The sequence below is a fragment of the Branchiostoma floridae genome, chromosome 10 (genome assembly GCF_000003815.2).
Source record: "Branchiostoma floridae strain S238N-H82 chromosome 10, Bfl_VNyyK, whole genome shotgun sequence".
NCBI classification, from domain to species: Eukaryota; Metazoa; Chordata; class Leptocardii; order Amphioxiformes; family Branchiostomatidae; genus Branchiostoma; species Branchiostoma floridae.
The window spans coordinates 4465730-4485763 of NC_049988.1; the positions used below are offsets into that span (position 1 = coordinate 4465730).

The 20034-nt window shown below is 38.7% G+C and overlaps 1 protein-coding gene and 2 long non-coding RNA genes across 3 annotated transcripts; 2 read left to right on the forward strand and 1 right to left on the reverse strand.

Annotated features, from left to right (window-relative positions):
• The first annotated feature begins 686 nt into the window (after positions 1-686).
• LOC118424176 (ras-related protein M-Ras-like) lies at positions 687-12244 on the forward strand. The gene is made up of 6 exons (XM_035832713.1): positions 687-804; positions 6419-6808; positions 7394-7547; positions 9536-9635; positions 9876-9955; positions 11025-12244. Exons 2-6 carry the CDS (start codon positions 6613-6615, stop codon positions 11098-11100), a joined length of 606 nt encoding a protein of 201 aa, XP_035688606.1. The 5' UTR covers positions 687-804; positions 6419-6612; the 3' UTR covers positions 11101-12244.
• A 593-nt stretch (positions 12245-12837) lies between these two features.
• On the reverse strand, positions 12838-13740 carry LOC118424178. The gene is made up of 2 exons (XR_004832184.1): positions 13578-13740; positions 12838-13139 (listed from the first exon to the last, which is right to left on the reverse strand). It is a non-coding gene; the product is annotated as an uncharacterized LOC118424178 (long non-coding RNA).
• On the forward strand, positions 13381-14616 carry LOC118424177. The gene is made up of 2 exons (XR_004832183.1): positions 13381-14230; positions 14435-14616. It is a non-coding gene; the product is annotated as an uncharacterized LOC118424177 (long non-coding RNA).
• The last annotated feature ends 5418 nt before the right edge of the window (positions 14617-20034 follow it).

The window sequence follows — 20034 nt, forward strand, 5'->3', positions numbered from 1 at the left end:
AAGCGTACAATAAAATAATATGTATACACCTTGACTTGTGGATTATGCGATTTTGTATATGGGGGTGTTGCCGGTAACGGTAGAAGATTTGAAGACCTAGAAATCATGCTAAATTTGGAAAGGCCTGGCCTGCCCATGAATTTAAGGAACAGAAGGGTGTGCGTGTGTGATATATATGTTTGTGTGTGTGCGTGCGTGCGCGCGCGCGTGTACACGTGTGTGTGTTTGTGTGTGTGGATCACACATGGCCTTAATTTGATTCGGAGCTGAAAGCGAAGTCATTTGTTCAAAGCTTCAATGTTTATTTCATTTAGTCATTCATCTATCCATGCATTTATTCCTTCTTTTAATAAAACGCAAAAGTATAACGTAATTACTACAATTCAAGAGGTTGTAAGGGGCCTTTTCAACCTCCTTGGTTACTAGATACCATATTGAAGAAAGTTAAAATTCTGTGGTATTCATTGATACCTCCTTGGTGATATCAATAAATTTAGCTGATGCACTTCTACAATGATCGCCCTGCCAAGAAATGAGCAATACGTGAGCTTAGACACGTTCGCAAAACGGTGTGCTCAAAAGCACTACTATCCCCTTAGCTCTTACCTCATGTTTACCCTGAACAGTGCATGTGTCATCCCTTTTTATACCCGTGTTCTATTTTTAGAAAGATCCTCGCCCAATCACGTTAAGTCTAGAATTCTACGCTATCCAATCAGAGCGCCGGATTTGAATGATGGGCGTGGCCCTGACCTTCCCAAATCCTGACCCAGGTCAGCTAACTCATCATGGCTGGCGGGTGAGGTAAGTGCGGGGTTTAGCACCCTATTTTCTTATTTTTCTCCCATTTTAGAGAGAAATTGCAGCTCAGAGCGGTGCATTTTAGCTTCATTGCATCTCTGGAGCATTGCAGTGTGCAAAAAGAGCGATGCAAATGGTGCAAAACAATGCAGACCTGCACGATCAGCTCGGACCTCTCATATGCACAAAGGGGCCTGTGAGGGTATGACAGCTACAAACAGGGCGAGAAAAATAATATCGCTATTCGGCAGTGTATTTCTGTTCTGTCCGTTTCTTCTGCAATGAAACGATTCTAAAGAGACACACCGTCACATCAGCTTTGGTTAGGGTTATAGTTTGCTGTCGTTCAGCATAATTAATGTTGATTTGTATATTAATAATGTTTCTTGGCTCTACGTAGCATAGAATATATATATATTTTCACTACTAGTAGGATATGTGTACTACTAACGTTTAAGCATACGTTTAACGTGAACTTTAGATACCTATGTAGATACCCGAAAACTGAATAAGTGTTTCTTTCTCCTAACCAAGAAAAGTAATGTTTTGGGCCTGTATCAGTGTATGTTTGTTTGTATCTGTGTGTGTGTGTGCCAGTTTGTGTTTCCACACTGCAGTTTTTGTTTGGTATGCTAGGTGGTACACTGCAGTTTATGTTTGTTCTACCAGAGGGCATGCCATGACAAGGGGGCGAAGTATGCTATCTCTCGTTTCCTCTTGAACTTGAAGTTGTATCTTTTTGTAAACTTCTTGTCAGCGTCATATCTACATTTGTTGTCCGCAACTGGCAGGTATATGGCAAACTTTGAGAAGTCATTTTCCTTTCTCATCGAAGTGACTGCTCATTAGACATAGGAGAATACAACTCTGTGTATTCTGTGTCACCCGAGGTACTCTTATGCCCGACCGCGGGTAGGATTGCTTGAAGGCTGGAGGGCGATCAGACCCGTGGGAGGGCTGGAACTTACGGCGATACAGCATACGCCGTGTTGTTTTTCATTTATGTCATAGCCAACTGAGAAAACACAATTATTTTAATCTAATATCTATTTATTTATTTTAATCTAGAAAACACAATTGTTTTAATCTAAAATCTATTTGTTTATTTCAATCTCTATTAGACATACATGTAGTCCATAAATTGCTGGAGTCCATAAATGAAATGAGTGAAATCACAGAAATGCGCCAGAAGTTGAAAATATTTGGTGTCCTCAAACCATAAATTGTAACACCATCAATTCCAATGTCCTCACTTACACTCAAGTCCGAATCCAGTAAGCGCAATCAAAATTTTAAAAGTTTAAGAAATGTTTATGCTTGATTGATTTGTACATTCAAGTTGTGCCAAACAAAAAAAAGGTAAAATAACCTAAGTAAAATAACGTAAGTAAAATAACCTAAGTGGCATACTGTAAATGCAAAAATGTTCGCAGTAATTTATGTTCGCGGTTTTCGCGGTGGCCACTTCACCGTGGATTTAAAACTAAAAGCACCGCAAACATTTTTCCATAGCAGTGAGAGACTACAGTGCATGGTGCTGCCGCTAACTTAAAACCGCCACGAAAAGTCCTTTTTCCCGCTACTGTGAAATTAAATCCCTGCAAACTTAAATGTATTTACAGTATATTAGTCTTGTTAATTATTAACAGAGGGGGTAGGGTAATTAGATTACATATGGCAGATACATCACACCATGACCCAGAAAAAAGAGTATTGACTAAACAATGAAAATGCTTGGTCGAAATGTTTTTTATGTGTAAAAACTGTAAAATAATTCAATTTTAAAGAATCGGTAATGGTGTGATAGACAAGCGACCAATCGGGAAATCTTGGCCCTTTCACAGTGAAAAGATTTTGAAAATGTTCCGTAGTGAGCCATTCTTTTTTACTGTAGAATGGAAGGTAGAATAGAAAAAAAAAATCATTTTTAGGCTACGTAATAAGAAAAACTGTTGGTTTGAGGCCATATCAAAATTTTACATTTAATCTGACACAAGTATATATTAGCTAAGTACTAGTACCATTTTGTTGAAAAAAAAAAGCATAATGATCTTCAAGTTAGGGTGGTGGTCGAAATAATTTAAAGCTAAAGTTCGCTAGTTAGAACCCTCAAGTTGGCTTGATTTTTGCATCATGATGGAGTCCTTTGAATTGTGAACCATCATTGAATCAGTTCAGCCAGGGATCAACATACTGACAACAAGACCATTGTGAAAATTGGTGATTGTCACATAACACCCATATGAGTCATCCACAAACCACTGTGGATCTACTGTGAATTTCAAAATTTCTGCAGTGTTTTAATGTTCGTGGTTTTTGCAGTTTCATCACAAACTTAAGTGTACCACAAAAAAATGCTTCTACTAAGTTCTACTGTACATGTCTTCTATGCGTGTACACCTTTGCTTGAAAGGCAAACTAAGAACCACCACAAACAATTTCCATTTTCTTCCCCAGAAACTGAAACTTAGTTACAGTATCTGTTTGGTCAGGTTTGTTAGAAGTAATATCTGCTAACAGCTGTACTGGTATAGGTCCGGCTTTTTTGGCAATGCCTCAGGGGCGGAGCCGTTGGTATAGCACTGCGATTGATTCGCCAGGAATTCTAAATATTCCACGCATCCATACCCTAGGGAATTTGTTTTTGGCTACAATTTGCAGGACCGGCCTTTTTGAACATGGTCAGGCAACATTAGTGGGTATCTGTACTATATTGTCTATCTCCAATTTGATCGCTACTCTGTAATTGCGGTCTTGCCCCATGCCCCATTTAAAGGGACATAATGTAGAAATATGGCGCCAAAATTTCAAATGTTTTGAACTTGAAAATCTCCATTCAGATTGATATTTGCAACTTATTTCTAACTTATCTGCGTCATTTTATCACATTTCTAGTGCTAATTAACGACGTCAAAGTAAGCCGCGACCAAATTCACTTACTTCCGGGTAGCCTACCGGAAGTAAGCCGACCGTAGATTTCCGAATTGACCGTTGCGGTCGCAGATCTTCGGAGCTTAGCGGGGACTTTCAACAAACCTCAGTAACGATTCGAGCGAACCACCGAACGCGCTCTAAAGCGCTCGTTGGCTCGCGGCAAGTTGAATAAAATGGCGGACGACTCAAGCGGCGGAGGGAAGTGCACATATTTCAAGACATCCTCACGGCTCAACAAAGTCGTATCCATACGTTGTAAATATTGCTGTGCAGTGTAATAAGGTAGACTCAACTCATAATGTAGAGAAATGACCGAAAACAGTGACTCTATTTTTACATTATGTCCCTTTAAATGTTTCATCCTTTTTAGTATATTCTCCAAGCAGAGGTTATGCTATGTCTGTTTTTTAATTGTTGACAGTGTTATATTTTCTTTTTTGTTCACCAGTCATACCAGGTCATACTGCATATGAAAATGCTTAAAATATGTCCAAAACCAGCTAGAGCCTAACCTCAGCTTGTGTTATTTTGGGAATTGAATATTTCTTCCAAGCAACTTGAAATTGAGATCAGACTTATAAAATGCTTTTCCGAACCCTAAGCATGCGATTACAAGGACCATGTGATAATTCTGAGCCAAACAGAATATTTATATATAGAATTATAGTTTTAATTACTAGTAGGCATACGTTCCAATGCCAACCAATGATTTCTCCAGTAGCAAGTGCCCGACTAAAGTATTCACCATAACAGGTGCCTCCAATACATCACAATTCTGAACAATACACAGTCCTTAAAGTGCTTAGATCAAAGGGGTAAGTGGCAAAAAATAAAAAAAATTGTGGTGGCTTTAAAGCCACACCAATTTAATTTCTTGGTTCACGGATTCGCTCGCTCCTATTTTTTGGAAAAAAAGATAAAAATGAAAATTACCACTCAGCAAATTTTCACCATTAATGAAACTATTCACCAACTTTCTGGTGTAGCAAATTGGCCTTTATATTATAAGCTCCTTAAAGTGTGGGTACAGGTGCTGTTAATACACAATAATAGTGTTTTTGTACTTTTTTCAAGCTGAAAACTTTTTTTCTTTATGTTTTGGATTAGCCGTTACCTTTACCCCAACCATTTTACAATCTTTATTTTTATTTCGCCCTCTCGCTCCGTATTTTTTATGAAAAAATCTGTGAACCAAGAAATTAAATTGGTGTGGCCTAAGTTTGCTGTTTAAGATTAAGAGGTCACCATAAACCTACAAACATAAAACCACTTGTATAATATAATGTCAACATTTACAGTATTTGGCAGGGAATCAGTCACAGGAGCAAACATAAAACCACTGTGAAAATGTCAACATTTACAGTATTTGTCAGAGAAGCGATCTTAGGCCACACGAATTTAATTTCTTGGTTCACGGATTTTTTCATAAAAAATATGGAGCGAGAGGGCGAAATAAAAATAAAAATAAGAATTGTAAAATGGTTGGGGTAAAGGTAACGGCTAATCCAAAACATAAAGAAAAAAAGTTTTCAGCTTGAAAAAAGTACAAAAACACTATTTTTGTACAGTAACAGCACCTGTACCCACACTTTAAGGAGCTTATAATATAAAGGCCAATTTGCTACACCAGAAAGTTGGTGAATGGTTTCATTAATGGTGAAAATTTGCTGAGTGGTAATTTTTATTTTTATTTTTTTTCCCAAAAAATAGGAGCGAGCGAATCCGTGAACCAAGAAATTAAATCGGTGTGGCCTTATGAGCGAACATAAAACCACTGCAAATATTTAACAGTTTGCAGTATTTCAAGGCCTTAAGCTGGTTTAGGTCATGCCAAGTTTTATCCCACAGCTGCCCCTTTTCTACAAAGAAGACAGGAAGTGTCTGTTGGAACATTTTGCCTCAGGTGTTCACAGATAATAGTCTCTATGTTTGGTGTTACGTAAACTATTTGCGGAGGAAGTATGTTAATTAACATTACAAAAGTGAAAAGCATTGTGTTATTGTCAGCAGAAAAGACTACTCTAAATGTTCGCGGGATTTACTTTCGTGGTACATGTGTAGCAGGAAAATGGAGCGTTCACTATGGTTTGAAGTTAGCGGTAGCGTCATAAACTGTATTCTCATACTAGAATGGAAAAATGTTTGCGGTGGTTTTAAGTTTGCGGTACGGTGAAGTGGCCACCTCGAAAACCACAAACATAAAAAATACCGCAAACATTTCTGCATTTATAGTATCAGGTAAGAAAGAAGAACCATTATTAGTTACTGTAATTCCTGATTTTTTCACTGTACTTTTATGTTCACGGTTTTCACTGTGACGACTGTAACGTGAACTTATCATTACAGATAACAAATAATTCACTGACTTTTTTTATGCACACCTGCTGCCATCGTGAACATTTAGTTCAGAGAACAAGTTAAGTTTTCTCAGACCGTGAAAGTTTGGTACCGAGAAGACAAAGTGAATTACAGTATCTTACTGTTGTTTTTGTAGTCTCCATGCACTGCCATGCAGAGGTATGATTTGAAGATGAGACCTTCTTTCTAACCCAACTTTCCACTTGTTAGTAATACTTGATAAATGTTTACTCAACAGCTAAATAGTAATAGAATACAAGTGCTATGTATTTTTTTTTGCAAAATATTTATTCTGCTTCTAAAACAAACTTGTTTCTTACTCCAGGGCATGAGTAGAAGACAAGAATTCTGGGAAATGTTGATAGACGTCCTCACAGCTTTTACGGATATTTCATGGACACAAGATTAGACGTGACACCTGCTTGACTCTACTGACACAAACTCTACTGAGGGACGCCTTTGACGCTCAGAACAGGACTCTATTTCAAAAAGGACCGCGGAAGGTACGAACGCAAGAAAATGAACGCCTCAAGCGGGCCGCCGACAGAAAACTTGCGGACTTACAAACTCGTGGTTGTCGGGGACGGTGGCGTGGGAAAAAGCGCCCTGACGATACAGTTCTTCCAGAAAATGTTTGTGGCGGACTATGATCCGACCATCGAAGACTCCTACATTCAGCACACAGAGATCGACGGAGAATGGGCCATTTTAGATGGTAAGCCATCTTACTATCTTTGTAGGTAGTCCCATGATAGCCTTTTTGAGGTTGTAGGGGCAGTGGCTTGTTATCCGACGTGTCAAGGGCATGCTATTGGGAAGCAGAGCCCATCCCTTTCCTTGCAGTGCCTTTACCTCCCCAACCAAAGTCAGGTACACATCTTGACTTTACTTCCCAGGGGCACTGTCACAACACTAAAAGCTGTGAGTTTTATTCCAGCTGTGTCGTTCACCCAACATGCACACTTAGTCTACTGGAAAGGGTCACAGTCTTATTAGTTAAGAAGTACAAGATATTGAGGCATTGTCTAATGTCTACTGTTCACTGTGCAACTCCTTTAGTTGTTGACAACTTTTCACAGTCTGCAACATCTACTCTTCCAGGTCTGGAGTAATATTTACACATAGCACTTGGACAGATAACATATATAACATATAACATGTCATTCAAAATATCATTAAAAAAAAGACACGCATGTGCCTTATCAAAGTTGTCAAATACCTCATGTGACATTAGGTGAACTTCGCATGTGTTTCATTAGCTGTTGTCTAAACATCTTGGTTGTGATTTTCTGTCGCTCAGTACTGGACACTGCAGGACAAGAGGAGTTCAGTGCGATGCGGGAACAGTACATGCGGACGGGGGACGGATTCCTGCTGGTTTACTCCGTCACGGACAAGGCCAGCTACGAGCACATCCACCAGTTTCACACCCAGATACTCAGAGTCAAGGACAGGTCTGTATAGTCATGTGATAGGAATTGATCATGATGTTGGGAATGATAAATATAGAATACAACACGGTAGGGCTGTGTACCTAAATACCCGTACCTGTATCGTACCTAAAAAATTGTTTAGGTACAGGTCCGGACCTAAACATCTGTGTACCTGTACCTGTACCTGTACCTAAACAAACTAAATCACTATTAAACACTACTTTTTAAGACTGCTGGACAAGTAAATCCCGAATCAACAATGACAATGGTGATAATCTTTCAAATAAAACTTCTTGCAAAGAAATTGTTTTGAGATTCAAATATGTAATTCTCCATACATAGATGACAATTTATCACAAGAAAAGACAGTTAGCTACATGTTTAACTTACATATACTTGGTTAAACTTTTTTAGGTACAGGTGCAGGTCCGGACCTGTACCTAAACCCGTGTACCTGTACCTGTACCTGAAATTTGTTTAGGTACACAGCCCTACAACACGGTGTATTCCGTATCACCTGAGGTACCAGCCCGACGGCCGGTAGGATCGGATTGCCTGATCGCTGAAGGCCGAAGGGTGATCCGACCCGCGGGAGGGCTGGGACCGAGGGTGATGCGGAATACACTGTGTTGTATTTTATTTATGTCATACCCACCTGAGAAAACACATGTTCAGATGCGAGATGCGCCAGAAGTTTAGAAAATTTGGTGCCCTCGAATAAGCAATGTTCCAACGTCCGAATCAGGTATTCAAGTTTTCGACCATACAGCACTGGCGCGTGCAGAGTGTGTTCAAAATATTCGATGGAAGCCTGTGTGATAAAACTTCGAATCTGTGTGGTACGGCTTTTTATCACATGGTCCAGAACACCTGTATCGACCGTTATCGCAGCTCATGTATGACATACTAGTAATGTGCAATAAGGTCTGGTCCTATATGCTATATTCATTGAATAAATACACTGAGTGAGTGAAGCAAAACTATTCATCATTTTATGATATAAAATTCAGTTCAGTTGATGAACATGATGTGGTGAAAATCAAGGGTTAATGACCTGCCCATGGTGTCACAATTTATAAAGCCTGATCATCTGCTATCCACTTAATAAGTTTCCAGAGTGAGCGAAGCAAAACTTCATAGTAGGTAACATGATCATATTGTGCTTTAAACGTTTATTCCTAAGCAATGAATAAGGAAGAGCGATGAAGGTCTGCTAGAAGATAGACTTAGGATAACCTGGGTATTAAAAACAACTTTCTGTCGCATTATTGTATCATTGGTCAATGATACTACTAGTAACTACTTCAGAATCTGTCAATCAGGTACCTGTTGAGTCTTCTGTTGCTATTTCTCTTAATTTGTTAGCGCTGTGACTTCATGTTTGTCAAAGCCGTTTCTTTGCATGAATTGCCAAGGAAACAAGTTTTTCTTCTCTCTATCAGTGATTTTTTTGTATTTTCTCTTGAAGATTTTCCAGGGTGGGTACCTATATGTGAGTATCGCTCGCATGTGTAGGTGTTGTAGTGCGGTTTCATCTGTATCTGTCTTGTCAGTGACACCATCTTTACCATAAGTATCACATTATTTTCTGGCGACACCAAAGGGGCAGGGCCTGCTTGATAGTATTGTGCTCTGTAGATGGAAATGTTTTTTAAAACCCCACCTTTGTGAGAGAGTCCACAATTCCATTCCTTTGGGAATTTGTTTTTGGCTACACCTCGTGGGGCGGTCCAAACAAATGACAGCTTCATCATCATCACAGCTTTGGGTAACATAAAGTTCTATTTTTAGGACTGTTAACAGCTGTTTATTTCTGTTGTGTGGCTCTGATAAATATTGAGGGCATGCCTTTATCACCAACTTACGGTCAAATGTGGAGAAACTTGATAGTGAAATTCAATGTTTCTCATTGTTTTCTCTTCAGTTTGATAATTATTGCTTTTTTGGGTCATACATTTTTCTTGATCACAATTGTGTAATGCTAACTTTGAGGCTACCTTGTTCCATAGGGACTCCTATCCCATGATCCTCGTGGCCAACAAAGTGGATCTAGTTCACCAGAGAAAGGTGTCAGAGGACCAGGGTAAAGCTCAAGCCACAGAACTAAATGTAGGCAATTTACCCTTGCATTCTAAATGTAAACATAATTGTTTTCTAAATGTATGAAAAATGTTCTAAATGCAATTGAAACTAAATGTGTACTAAATTTAGGGAAGATTGTCTTTTGTGTGTATGTAAGAAAAACTGTAAGTTATATAAGTTGTTGATAAGTTTTGATGTTGATGTAAATGATACGTAACCCTGTTGTTCATTATTAATTGATAATTGATTCACATTGTGTTATTTCAGATCCCATATATTGAGACCAGTGCTAAGGACCCTCCCCTAAATGTGGACGCAGCCTTCCATGAAGTAGTTAGAGTTATAAGGTGGTTTACTGTTGTTGTTTTTATACTGTCACATCAGGATTCTGTAACAATGCTTCTAAGAAGGGGTGGGTACAGGTACAGAAAATTCAGATCCAGGTCCAGTTCAGGTCCAGAGGATCAGGTCCAGGTCCGGACTTGTGAATTGACTGTACTCACAACAATGGTCCATTTCACTACAAAGAAATCTGTTTGGTGGAGTATTCAACTCACACTGGCGTTCTAAAATCCCACAAGGCTAAATGCCTCTGTACTATTGACTGTAAAACTTGGTAGAAATGACTGTAAACTTTACTCTACTTTGCTCCTGTTATTTTCTTTGACTGGTAAGTGCCAAAAGGTGTGAATGCCTGATCAAGTAACCTGTTCATATTCTAAGAGGTCCAACATCCGGTCCAGCTGATTTTTTCAGTTCCATTTTTTTCGGAATAGTCCAATAAGAAAAAAACGTGTTGTATCGGTGCACTGTACCTGTACCCACCCCTGCTTCTAAGTTTATTGTACAGGTGTCCCAGGCTAAAACATACCCCTAGTCAGAATGTACCCAGGTATATTTGGCGAGGGGTATATTTCTGCCTGCTACACCTGGTGTCTGTTTCTTGTTAGTTTATTTGTATCTAACACACTGTGCTTGCTCTATATATTTCTTTTCAACGAACAGAGTAATTCCTAAGATTTTCACAAGTTTATGAACAACAAGCAGATCACTTAAAAACCTTTTTTTTCCATTTTATGCCAGGTTTGGAGTGTCTAGTGTTAAGCTTAGTTAAATCTGTATACTGTGAATACATGTAGCAGTAACACTAGATCACATTTATCTGCGGGTTAACCTATATCCATCGCTTCTAAAAACAGGATTGTCTTAAAAGTAGATGGATGGTGCAATATTTTGTAAAAATAAACTAAAATGCAATATTTTGATGCAATTTGAAACCACCATCCATCGACTTGATTTTCCTAAAATAACGTATTCAAAAACAACGGATAAAGGTTACCCCACAGATAGAGGTTAACTTGCGTTAACACTCAGGATAGAATTTGTTTTTCATGAAGTTGTTGTTTTTTCTACTAGGAGACAGACACCAGACAACAAGAAAAAGAAGAAGGGTGGCAAGGGCAAACTCAAGGGCAAATGTTCTATCCTGTGATTGGTTTCTTGTGATTGGTGGCCACTTCTGATTGGTCAAACTTTCTTATACGTTGCAACACACCAAGCTGAACCAAAACAACATTGAACAAGTCAACTTTGATGATTAGATCAAGCTTTGTATGCCTTCTGACCCTCTGGTAGGGTATGAATGTGGTAAATTGTTAGTATATACAAAACATCAAAATGCTTCCTTATCTATGTATGTTGTAGGTATTATATGTAGTGCTTATATTATCTGTCTAGTGTATGACATCAAATTCATTCAAAAATCAAAGTCTCAGTATTTCCTACAAGTTGGTCATGTGACTCCTGATTCTGGTCGTGTGACTCCTGATTCTGGTCATGTGACTTGGTTCTGGTCATGTGACTTGATTCAAGTCATGTGACTTAATTCTGGTTATGTGACTTGATTCTGGTTATGTGACTTGATGCTGATCATGTGACTTGATTCTAGTCATTTATCTTGATTCTGGTTATGCGACTTGATTCTGATCATGTGACTTCATTTTGGTCATGTGACTTGATCCTGATTATGTGACGTGATTATGATTGTGACTCTGATCATGTGACTCTTGATTCTGGTCATGTGACTCTTGATTCTGGCCATGTGACATGATTCTGGTCATGTGACTTGATTCTGGTCATGTGACTTGATTCTGGTAATGTGACTTGATTCTGGTCATGTGACTCGATTCTGGTCATGTGACCTGATTCTTGTCATGTGACTTGATTCTTGTCATGTGACTCCTGATTCTGGTCATGTGACTTGATTCTAGTCATGTCACTTTTCAGAAAACCTCACCAAGAAAGACTTTCCAAAGTCATGATTTTTAAAATTTCAATGTATTTGAACTTGAATGTTCGTTGGAATGAGCTGGACTTTTTTTTTACTTCTAAATGAACTCTACATTTAAAAGCTGATGTAGTGTTAAAATGTCACGTTTAAAGTCTTTTTATAGGAAACGCAAAACAGCAATGCAAGCTTGCGGTATCAGAAAAATTTCTTAGATATGCAATTATTTATATAGTTGTAGATAGTCATTGCACAGAAATTTGTTGCTTTGCTAAGATATTGTATTCTACAGTAATGCTTCGATGGATGAAGGTATGTTGAATGTTGCTAGTTTTGCATAAAAGTATGCTAATTGTGAGTTTCAAATTTTTTTTACCAATGATCAGTATTGAATGAAGCAAAGTACTGCAAATTCATTTATTTTCACAGGGTTTTGATTATGCAGTAGAAGTTTTTGCACCGTTTTAGTTAATTTTGCAAACAAAACAATGCTCTATCACAAAAATGTATATTCATGGTGTTATAATTATGTGGTAGACAGACACCACGAAAGTAGAACGACCACAAACATTTCAAGATCTACAGTATGCGTGTGTTTGGCCCATACCTGATATTTTGGTTAGTATAATTTATAAATGATGCTGCTTCAAACAAAGCCACATTAGCAAGGTTTTGTAGCTAGTCGCTAGTTAGATAGCTAAGCACTGTGTTTGTTGCATGTCATTTTGCACACAGTACTCTATAGTTAAAAATTTATACATTTTTATTTGCTTTTTGACTAATTGTCTGTCTCCAGCTTTCAATTATTTTTTCATCCCACTCATTATATATTTAGGAGCCTATGTTGTCAATTTTAGTTGTTAAATCTGTCATATCAAACTTTCCAAAATACATTTTCATTATTATTTCATTTGTTATGAAATTCAGATTTTTGGAAGGACAGGTTACAAAGAATTGAATTTTTTTGTACCAACAAGCAAGAAAGGGTGCTGGAGACAGCCATGCTTTTTAAGTTAATATTTCAGTCTTAATATGCATGGCATGCAAGTCAAGACAGGATTCGGGCTCTGTATTTTCGCATCTAGAAGCAGGGTTGGTAAACAATGCTACTGACAGGGGTGCCTGAGCATTTGCACGAACCCTTTGAGATTCGTACAAACATGATGTGATACGCACAAATCACTATACAAAAACGCATGAACCTTATGAAAATCATGTGAATCACTATGCGAAAACGTACGAACCTTATGTAATTTGCACGAATCACTACATGACGCACACTACACGAACCTTATGTGATTTGCACGAATCACTATGTGACGCACACTACACGAACCTTATGTGATTTGCACGAATCACTATGTGACGCACACTACACGAACCTTATGTGATTTGCACGAATCACTATGTGACGCACACTACACGAACCTTATGTGATTTGCACGAATCACTATGTGACGCACACTACACGAACCTTATGTGATTTGCACGAATCACTATGTGACGCACACTACACGAACCTTATGTGATTTGCACGAATCACTATGTGACGCACACTACACGAACCTTATGTGATTTGCACGAATCACTATGTGACGCACACTACACGAACCTTATGTGATTTGCACGAATCACTATGTGACGCACACTACACGAACCTATGTGACGCACACTACACGAACCTTATGTGATTTGCACGAATCACTATGTGACGCACACTACACGAACCTTATGCGATTTGCAGGAACCTTATGCGAAACCGCCCGACCACCACTGGGTCACGTGACATTGCGTCATTCACATGATTTTCATAAGGTTTGTGTATTTTCGTAAAGCGATTCGTGCATATCACATAATGTTTGTACGGATCTCATAGGGTTCGTGCAAATGATTAGGCACCCCTGACTGATCCTTTTGCTGATGAATAAGTGATTGAAAGATATGACCTTCGCATAATTGTACGATGTGTCCTACGCAGTCTGTTTTGAGATTACTGTATTATGTCATATAGCAGCTATACTTTTCAATGTGCAATTATGAATATCTATTTGTATGTGGCTTTGTAACAATTATTAAAGATCTTCCCTCAAAAGGCAAGGATGTGTAATTTAAAAATTAGTTGCGAAACGATGCCCATTGCATGATGGGTACATTGTTGTTTAACCATAATATACCCACAATGCATTGTATTTTGATGAAAGCATCTAAAAGTACAGAATGAAGTTGATTTGTATGTTTGTAGGTGTGTACTCAAAAGCCATTTATTTTGCTTTTAAAACAGTTGATAAAAGTTCTGCTTGTAATGATAGAATTCTTTGTGCAAATGATTCTATAAGTGTCTAACGCTAGTTCACCTTTATTCGGGGGTAACCTTTATCCGTTGTATTTAACACCAAGAAATTTGGGATATCAAGTCGATAGACAGTGGTCTCAAACTGCATTGTATTGAAAAAAAAGCAATTTGAAACCACCATCTATGTGATATCTCTCAATATCCTGTTTTTAGGTACAACGGATATAGGTTACCCTGAGAATAAAGGTGAACTAGCATTACCGATTTCTATTATATAGAAGTGGTTTATTTCGGAGAAATTACTCTTAATATGTTGCATGTGAAAAATGTGATTTTTCATTTCTTGGTCAGTATGTAGCCTGCCCAATGTTGATGTGTGCTCGAGCAACTGTTTGATAAATTGTGATAACACGATGTGAAAACTTGAACATGTCTCCGTGTGATTTATTTCGTTATCATATGACGTTACTGATTCACTTGGTATTTTACCCCATGAAACTGAATGATAGAATAAGTTTCAAATTTCCACAGTAATGTGCTATCAGGTGTGTCTAACCAATTCATTTTAATCTTCAAGTAGGGTTGGAACATAGATTTTGTTTGGCAATATCATTTCTTCCTTACTATTACGTGACGGTCTCACAGCGACGCCTATTATGCAGTACTAGTATTGCAGTGTTCTGTTAGCATGCATGGACTTAATATAATAGAATTACACGTAGTTGTATAGAAAAACCCACCGACAGCTAAGAGCTATTCATGTACGTATGCATTAATAAGTTCGTTGCCATGGTAGATTTAGCGTTAATAAATTAAACTCATTTCTAAAAGGCGTGCTGGTAGTAAAGAGTTTATAGTCCCGCATACAAGTACATTGTGTACATAGATTAGAATCTGTATGTTTGAATGGGGTCGTAGATGAAGTCACAGCGACTTTTATCAACTGCAGTTCGCACTGCAGTAGGATTCGACAACTACAGTGAATCTGATAAGGTCAGCAGCATCATTAGTTTGAGAGATTGCAGCGAAAGTTCTATAGATATCGTGACTATCATCTAACAAGAGACATGCTCTAGATAGATCTCTGGCTCCCGTCTTCGCAACTTACGCCAGTGCTCTTGTAGTACTATGTTATTTCGCTAGCTGGCGCTGCAGAACTGATGACAAATTGCCTAGAACTGCGATGGATTCGCAGTTTTGCTGTTGACCGGGGGGAATATTTAGGAGGTCGGCGAAGGCGGCTGACCTTGGTACCACCCTACTTTAATACTCGGTAACACCACGTATGACCGCATGCAGAAGACAGTGAGTTTCGGGGCGATGATACATATGCCTGGGCCAGCGGGCAACCCATACGTTTTCTAGGATTCTGCGATAGCCGTATCCCAACATCTTACGTGTGAAGCTTACAAACTTTGAACCATACAAAGCGAGCAGATTTCCTTGCATTTCAACGAGATTTTTTCCCAATAATAGTGCATGTACCTCTCTATCAAGATTACACACGTAAGAAGGTTTCTTTTTGTTTCATTTTTGACAAGTCTTTTAGGCAAGGAGTTTCTTCCTTTGCAGCTGTATGGTGTTTTGACTAACACTTTGACTACTCTATATGTCGCAAATATATCGATCCAATACCTTTCCAGTTGGCTATTTTTGGAAGCTTTCAACAACGTAATACTTTGAAGCGAGGTCGTTGACCATTAAGATATTGGTTTGAATAACGATAGAATCAAACCCAATATTGCAGGATATCTCGGATGATGATGTAAAACTGACGGCATTTTTTTTAGGCTATTTTGATTTCATTTTATAGATATGGTCATTTGGGAACCCCAAAACTGATGCGAGCGTGTGAATAAAAAAGCGTTTGACCAAAATAAAGTTGTCATCATCATGGTATAAAAGTGGTCAGGAAGGTTGAACAATGGTAACGTTATAATACGCTGATTATGATATGCCGAACGATAGTTTTTTTGTTTAGTTTCACTAATTTTGCATCTCTCTTCTTTGGCATTTGAATTGACGGTGACATTATATGACGTAAGTACACATTTTGCTATATCTTTTTGCGATTTCGTTTTGCAGCTGCTTTGTACACTATTTACAATATGGTTAAAAACTTTCTTTCTTTGTTTAGAAACGGCCGAAAATTTATGCGCGCACGAATGTCCTCAATATAATCAAATCAATACGCATGGCCTTAGAGAGATTGCCGTGTAAGCCTCATGTAACAAACCTCTTCACGTAAAAGAACCAAACATACTAATCGAGAGGGAAAATGTTTATACCATTAGCAATTGGCTGTTTATTCATTCATTCATTTCATCTTGCGGACCTTCAGTATTTTTGCTGATTTCCAAAGGTGCCCAGATAACAATACATGAAACAGATTGAAAATTCATAATTCAAATTTATACATAGTCAACAAAATGGAAACTGAAATTTATGGACAGATCAATATATATAATTGATTGAACAGAAAAAAATCACCAAAACAAGAAAGTTAAATCAATGAATATCAACAAGATCCAGTCCAAATTCCATTCTATATAAGCAATATAAACACGAGCCGCTATTCAATATCATAAAAATCAGATTAGTTCTTCAGAATTGTATATCATATCAGTAATACATGAAGTTCAATCTGTTGTATGTACGGATAGCCATACATTGTACTATATTGGAATTGTCGTGCAATAAAGTTATTCTTCTTTTATCAGATGTAGACAACAAAAAAAAAAACATTATGATTCGTCCCAAGCATTAGGACTTCGACCCACATTTTTACCCGCTCCGAAAGGCGACCTCCTGGGCACTACTGACGTCATCACTCCTTATAAGGAAGCCTCCAATTGCCGTGCTGACGTCACCGAGGGTCGCTTCCCTTATATGGGAGGCCGCCTCCAGTGAGCTTTTCGCCACAGGGACACGTTTTGATCTAGTTTAGGCCAAATGAATAATATTTTTTGGTTAGCACCCTGAGAAAAAATAATCATCGATTAAATTGTTCGTACGTGAAATACAAATAATGAAGCATTGAATAAAAATCAATTATCGTATGGCTACTTGGAACTGTATTAGATATGATTATCATATATCCAGAAAACGTCGACCAATAAGAAGTCCCTATTTGATGGTTGTATGTTAGACACATACAAAATGCGTTTCCTGTATTAGGGTCGGTCGGTAGGAAGTATCTTTTCTTTTAGACTTTGGTCCAAACTCTATAGCTAGTGATACAATGCAGTTAACAAAGTAAAACTGAAATTCCTGAAGACAAATATATTTTCAATGTCAAGCTTTAAAGTTTGTGCATAATGGTTACAAGTCTGTGGATACAGTTATTCTACATTAGATAGGACAAGCAATTTTTTACTAACTGGAAACTATGTGACCCCACTGCCTACCCCCTAAAAAGGTAGGATCGGCAGGTTTTCTAGGGGTAGGTTGGGAAACAACCTTAGGCCACAGCAAGTAAATTGTATGGATGACATCCTCTGCAGACGGCAGAAATAGTGAGATAGTGCGAAAAAAAAAGATTAGATGGGTAAAAAAAACAGATGGCTAATTTTTCAGATATACGCAATAAACGTAAAAAAAAGAATTGAAGCGACGAAACATGGTAACATGCATTGGCATAATACCGGTCATAAGCCTTATACCGGTCGATTAAAAACAGTACTAGTGGAACTTAAAGAGATCTACACATGCAACAATAGTTATTTCTGAGGTATGCACACTTCAGACATCTAGGTGTCCAATACATAATTTACAAAGCATCGATAACAATGCATTCGAAGACAACAAGGCCAAAAGTTTTCAGGTCATTTTCGGGGCAGGCGAGCTTGTCGTGGGACAAACACACTGTCACGTTCATCGCCAGATTTGTAGATAATAATCACATGTGCTCACGGCACAAGACGAGCATGATTCAACAGCATTCTAGAATTTCTTTTGGTGACCTACAACTCGTGTAAACGTGTGAGGACCCGTCGCATTATCTCCCGGATCTACGCCTGAATGGCTCAAATTGAACGTACTCCGCCATTTTCCCGCCATTTAAAATGCTACGCCCACCAGTAAAGTTAAACGTCATACCGTTTGTGACGGTTCAAAATTAAATGAAAATTCTTGTCAGTATACGCCCATTTTCTCAAGACTTTTGGAATGCTCATGCAGATTTTTGTTTTGTGCAACTACTAACGGGAAAGAAGGGCACAACAGAGGATGTATAAGGGTACATACCGCCAGTAAATTGTCCCGTGTTTCGTTCGACCGTTATAGTGCACCTCCTTCCAACCACGCGCCCGTTCACCGTACAATTCCGCGGTGTGTCCCAATTACGATATTATGTTTTTAGCAGGACCAGAGCGACAAAATTATTTACACAGAAGAAGTGACAAAGGTAAGCTGTAACAGCAACATGTAACTGGAGAAAATGATGCGTTGATCATTCGCCAAATTAGCATTGCTTGAGAATTTGCAGTACACCGCCCGGTATTATCCCAATGGATGTTATCACAGTATACGTAAAAGGAATTCATTTCTGTATACAAGAAGTGAACTAGCGTATCAAATGTGACACAAATGTGTTAGACTGGTATCACTTGCCAACTTGGCAACAGCACTCATGGCTTTCATATTGGGGCCACTTTTACAACTATCTAACTAAATTTTTAGTTCCACTTCTATAACTACAGTCATGGCTTCCTGGCTAGTGTCACTTCTCGGCAAGTACAACCATTAGCCTACAACACAGCATATTTGCCCATTTTGGTTCTTTCTCGTCATGTTGACCATCTCCGAAGAAAAAGATTCTTGTTTTTTTTTTCCCCGAAATCATTCGAAAATTAATGCGCGTTGATGTCATCCATAAGATTTACTTGCTGTGGCCTTACTTGTGCCAAATACTGCATCTAACCACCCTACATCTGCTTGTAGGTTAGCCGGTTCGTTGTACGGAGGTCAACGACCGCCAACAGATGAAATCCTGATCACATTTGGCTCGAGGAGAGTTCACTGACGGTCACATCGTGCTGCGACAAAGTAACAAGGAAGACAGGACGGCGCCACAAAACTCAAATTGAGAGAAAATCTATTTGAGCTTTTCTATTTCAATAGCTATGCGGGGGAAGCACTTAGGAAAGTCCCGCAATTACGTTTACGTTATTAGCTAAACTTAGCTGTTTTTCTCCGTATGAAAATGAAATTATTCACTTACTGTTGGTTCATTAATTAAAGACAGCTGCGTAGGCCCCCTTTCCACTAGACGGCGATCGCGCTGCGCTCTCACTGCGACCTAAATAGGATATGTATAACCTTCGCTTTCACACTGGGTATATCATACAAAACGTAAAAGTGTGACTGAGAAGACAACAAAACACACAAATTGTACAAAGATTTGTTTCTTTTCTATAGAAGTCATTGAGCAATCTGTCAAATTTTAGGTCGCAGAGAGAGCGTGGCGAGAGCGCCGTCCTAGTGGAAAGGGGATATTACTATGGTACGGTACAGTGTACCGGTGTGACAGCGATCTCGCCCCCCGGCGATCTCGCCCCCCCGGGGGGCGAGATCACTAGCGTTTTCGCCCCCCTTTAGCGTTTTCGCCCCCCCCCCCCAAGAGCAGCTGGTTACTACATATTACAGGTGCGCTACCTGGTACTATACTGCACCTGGGGAGTAACGTATATGGTGTGTTACCTGGTACCTATATGGCACCTTATTACCGTACCGTAAGATGTCATACCTCGAAAGTCGACACTATATTGTTCGGTGCAAACAGGACATTGAAATGAAAAAGACAATTTTTGCAGCTGAGGTGGCATAAAAACAGCGCTACTACGAAC

Bases quoted from the DNA above. Each gene is read 5' to 3' on its own strand.
- LOC118424176 (XM_035832713.1), top strand. From the start codon at position 6,613: ATGAACGCCTCAAGCGGGCCGCCGACAGAAAACTTGCGGACTTACAAA. The intron at 6,809-7,393 runs GTAAGCCATCTT...TCTGTCGCTCAG, and splicing joins AGAATGGGCCATTTTAGATG to TACTGGACACTGCAGGACAA. The intron at 9,636-9,875 runs GTAGGCAATTTA...GTGTTATTTCAG, and splicing joins CTCAAGCCACAGAACTAAAT to ATCCCATATATTGAGACCAG.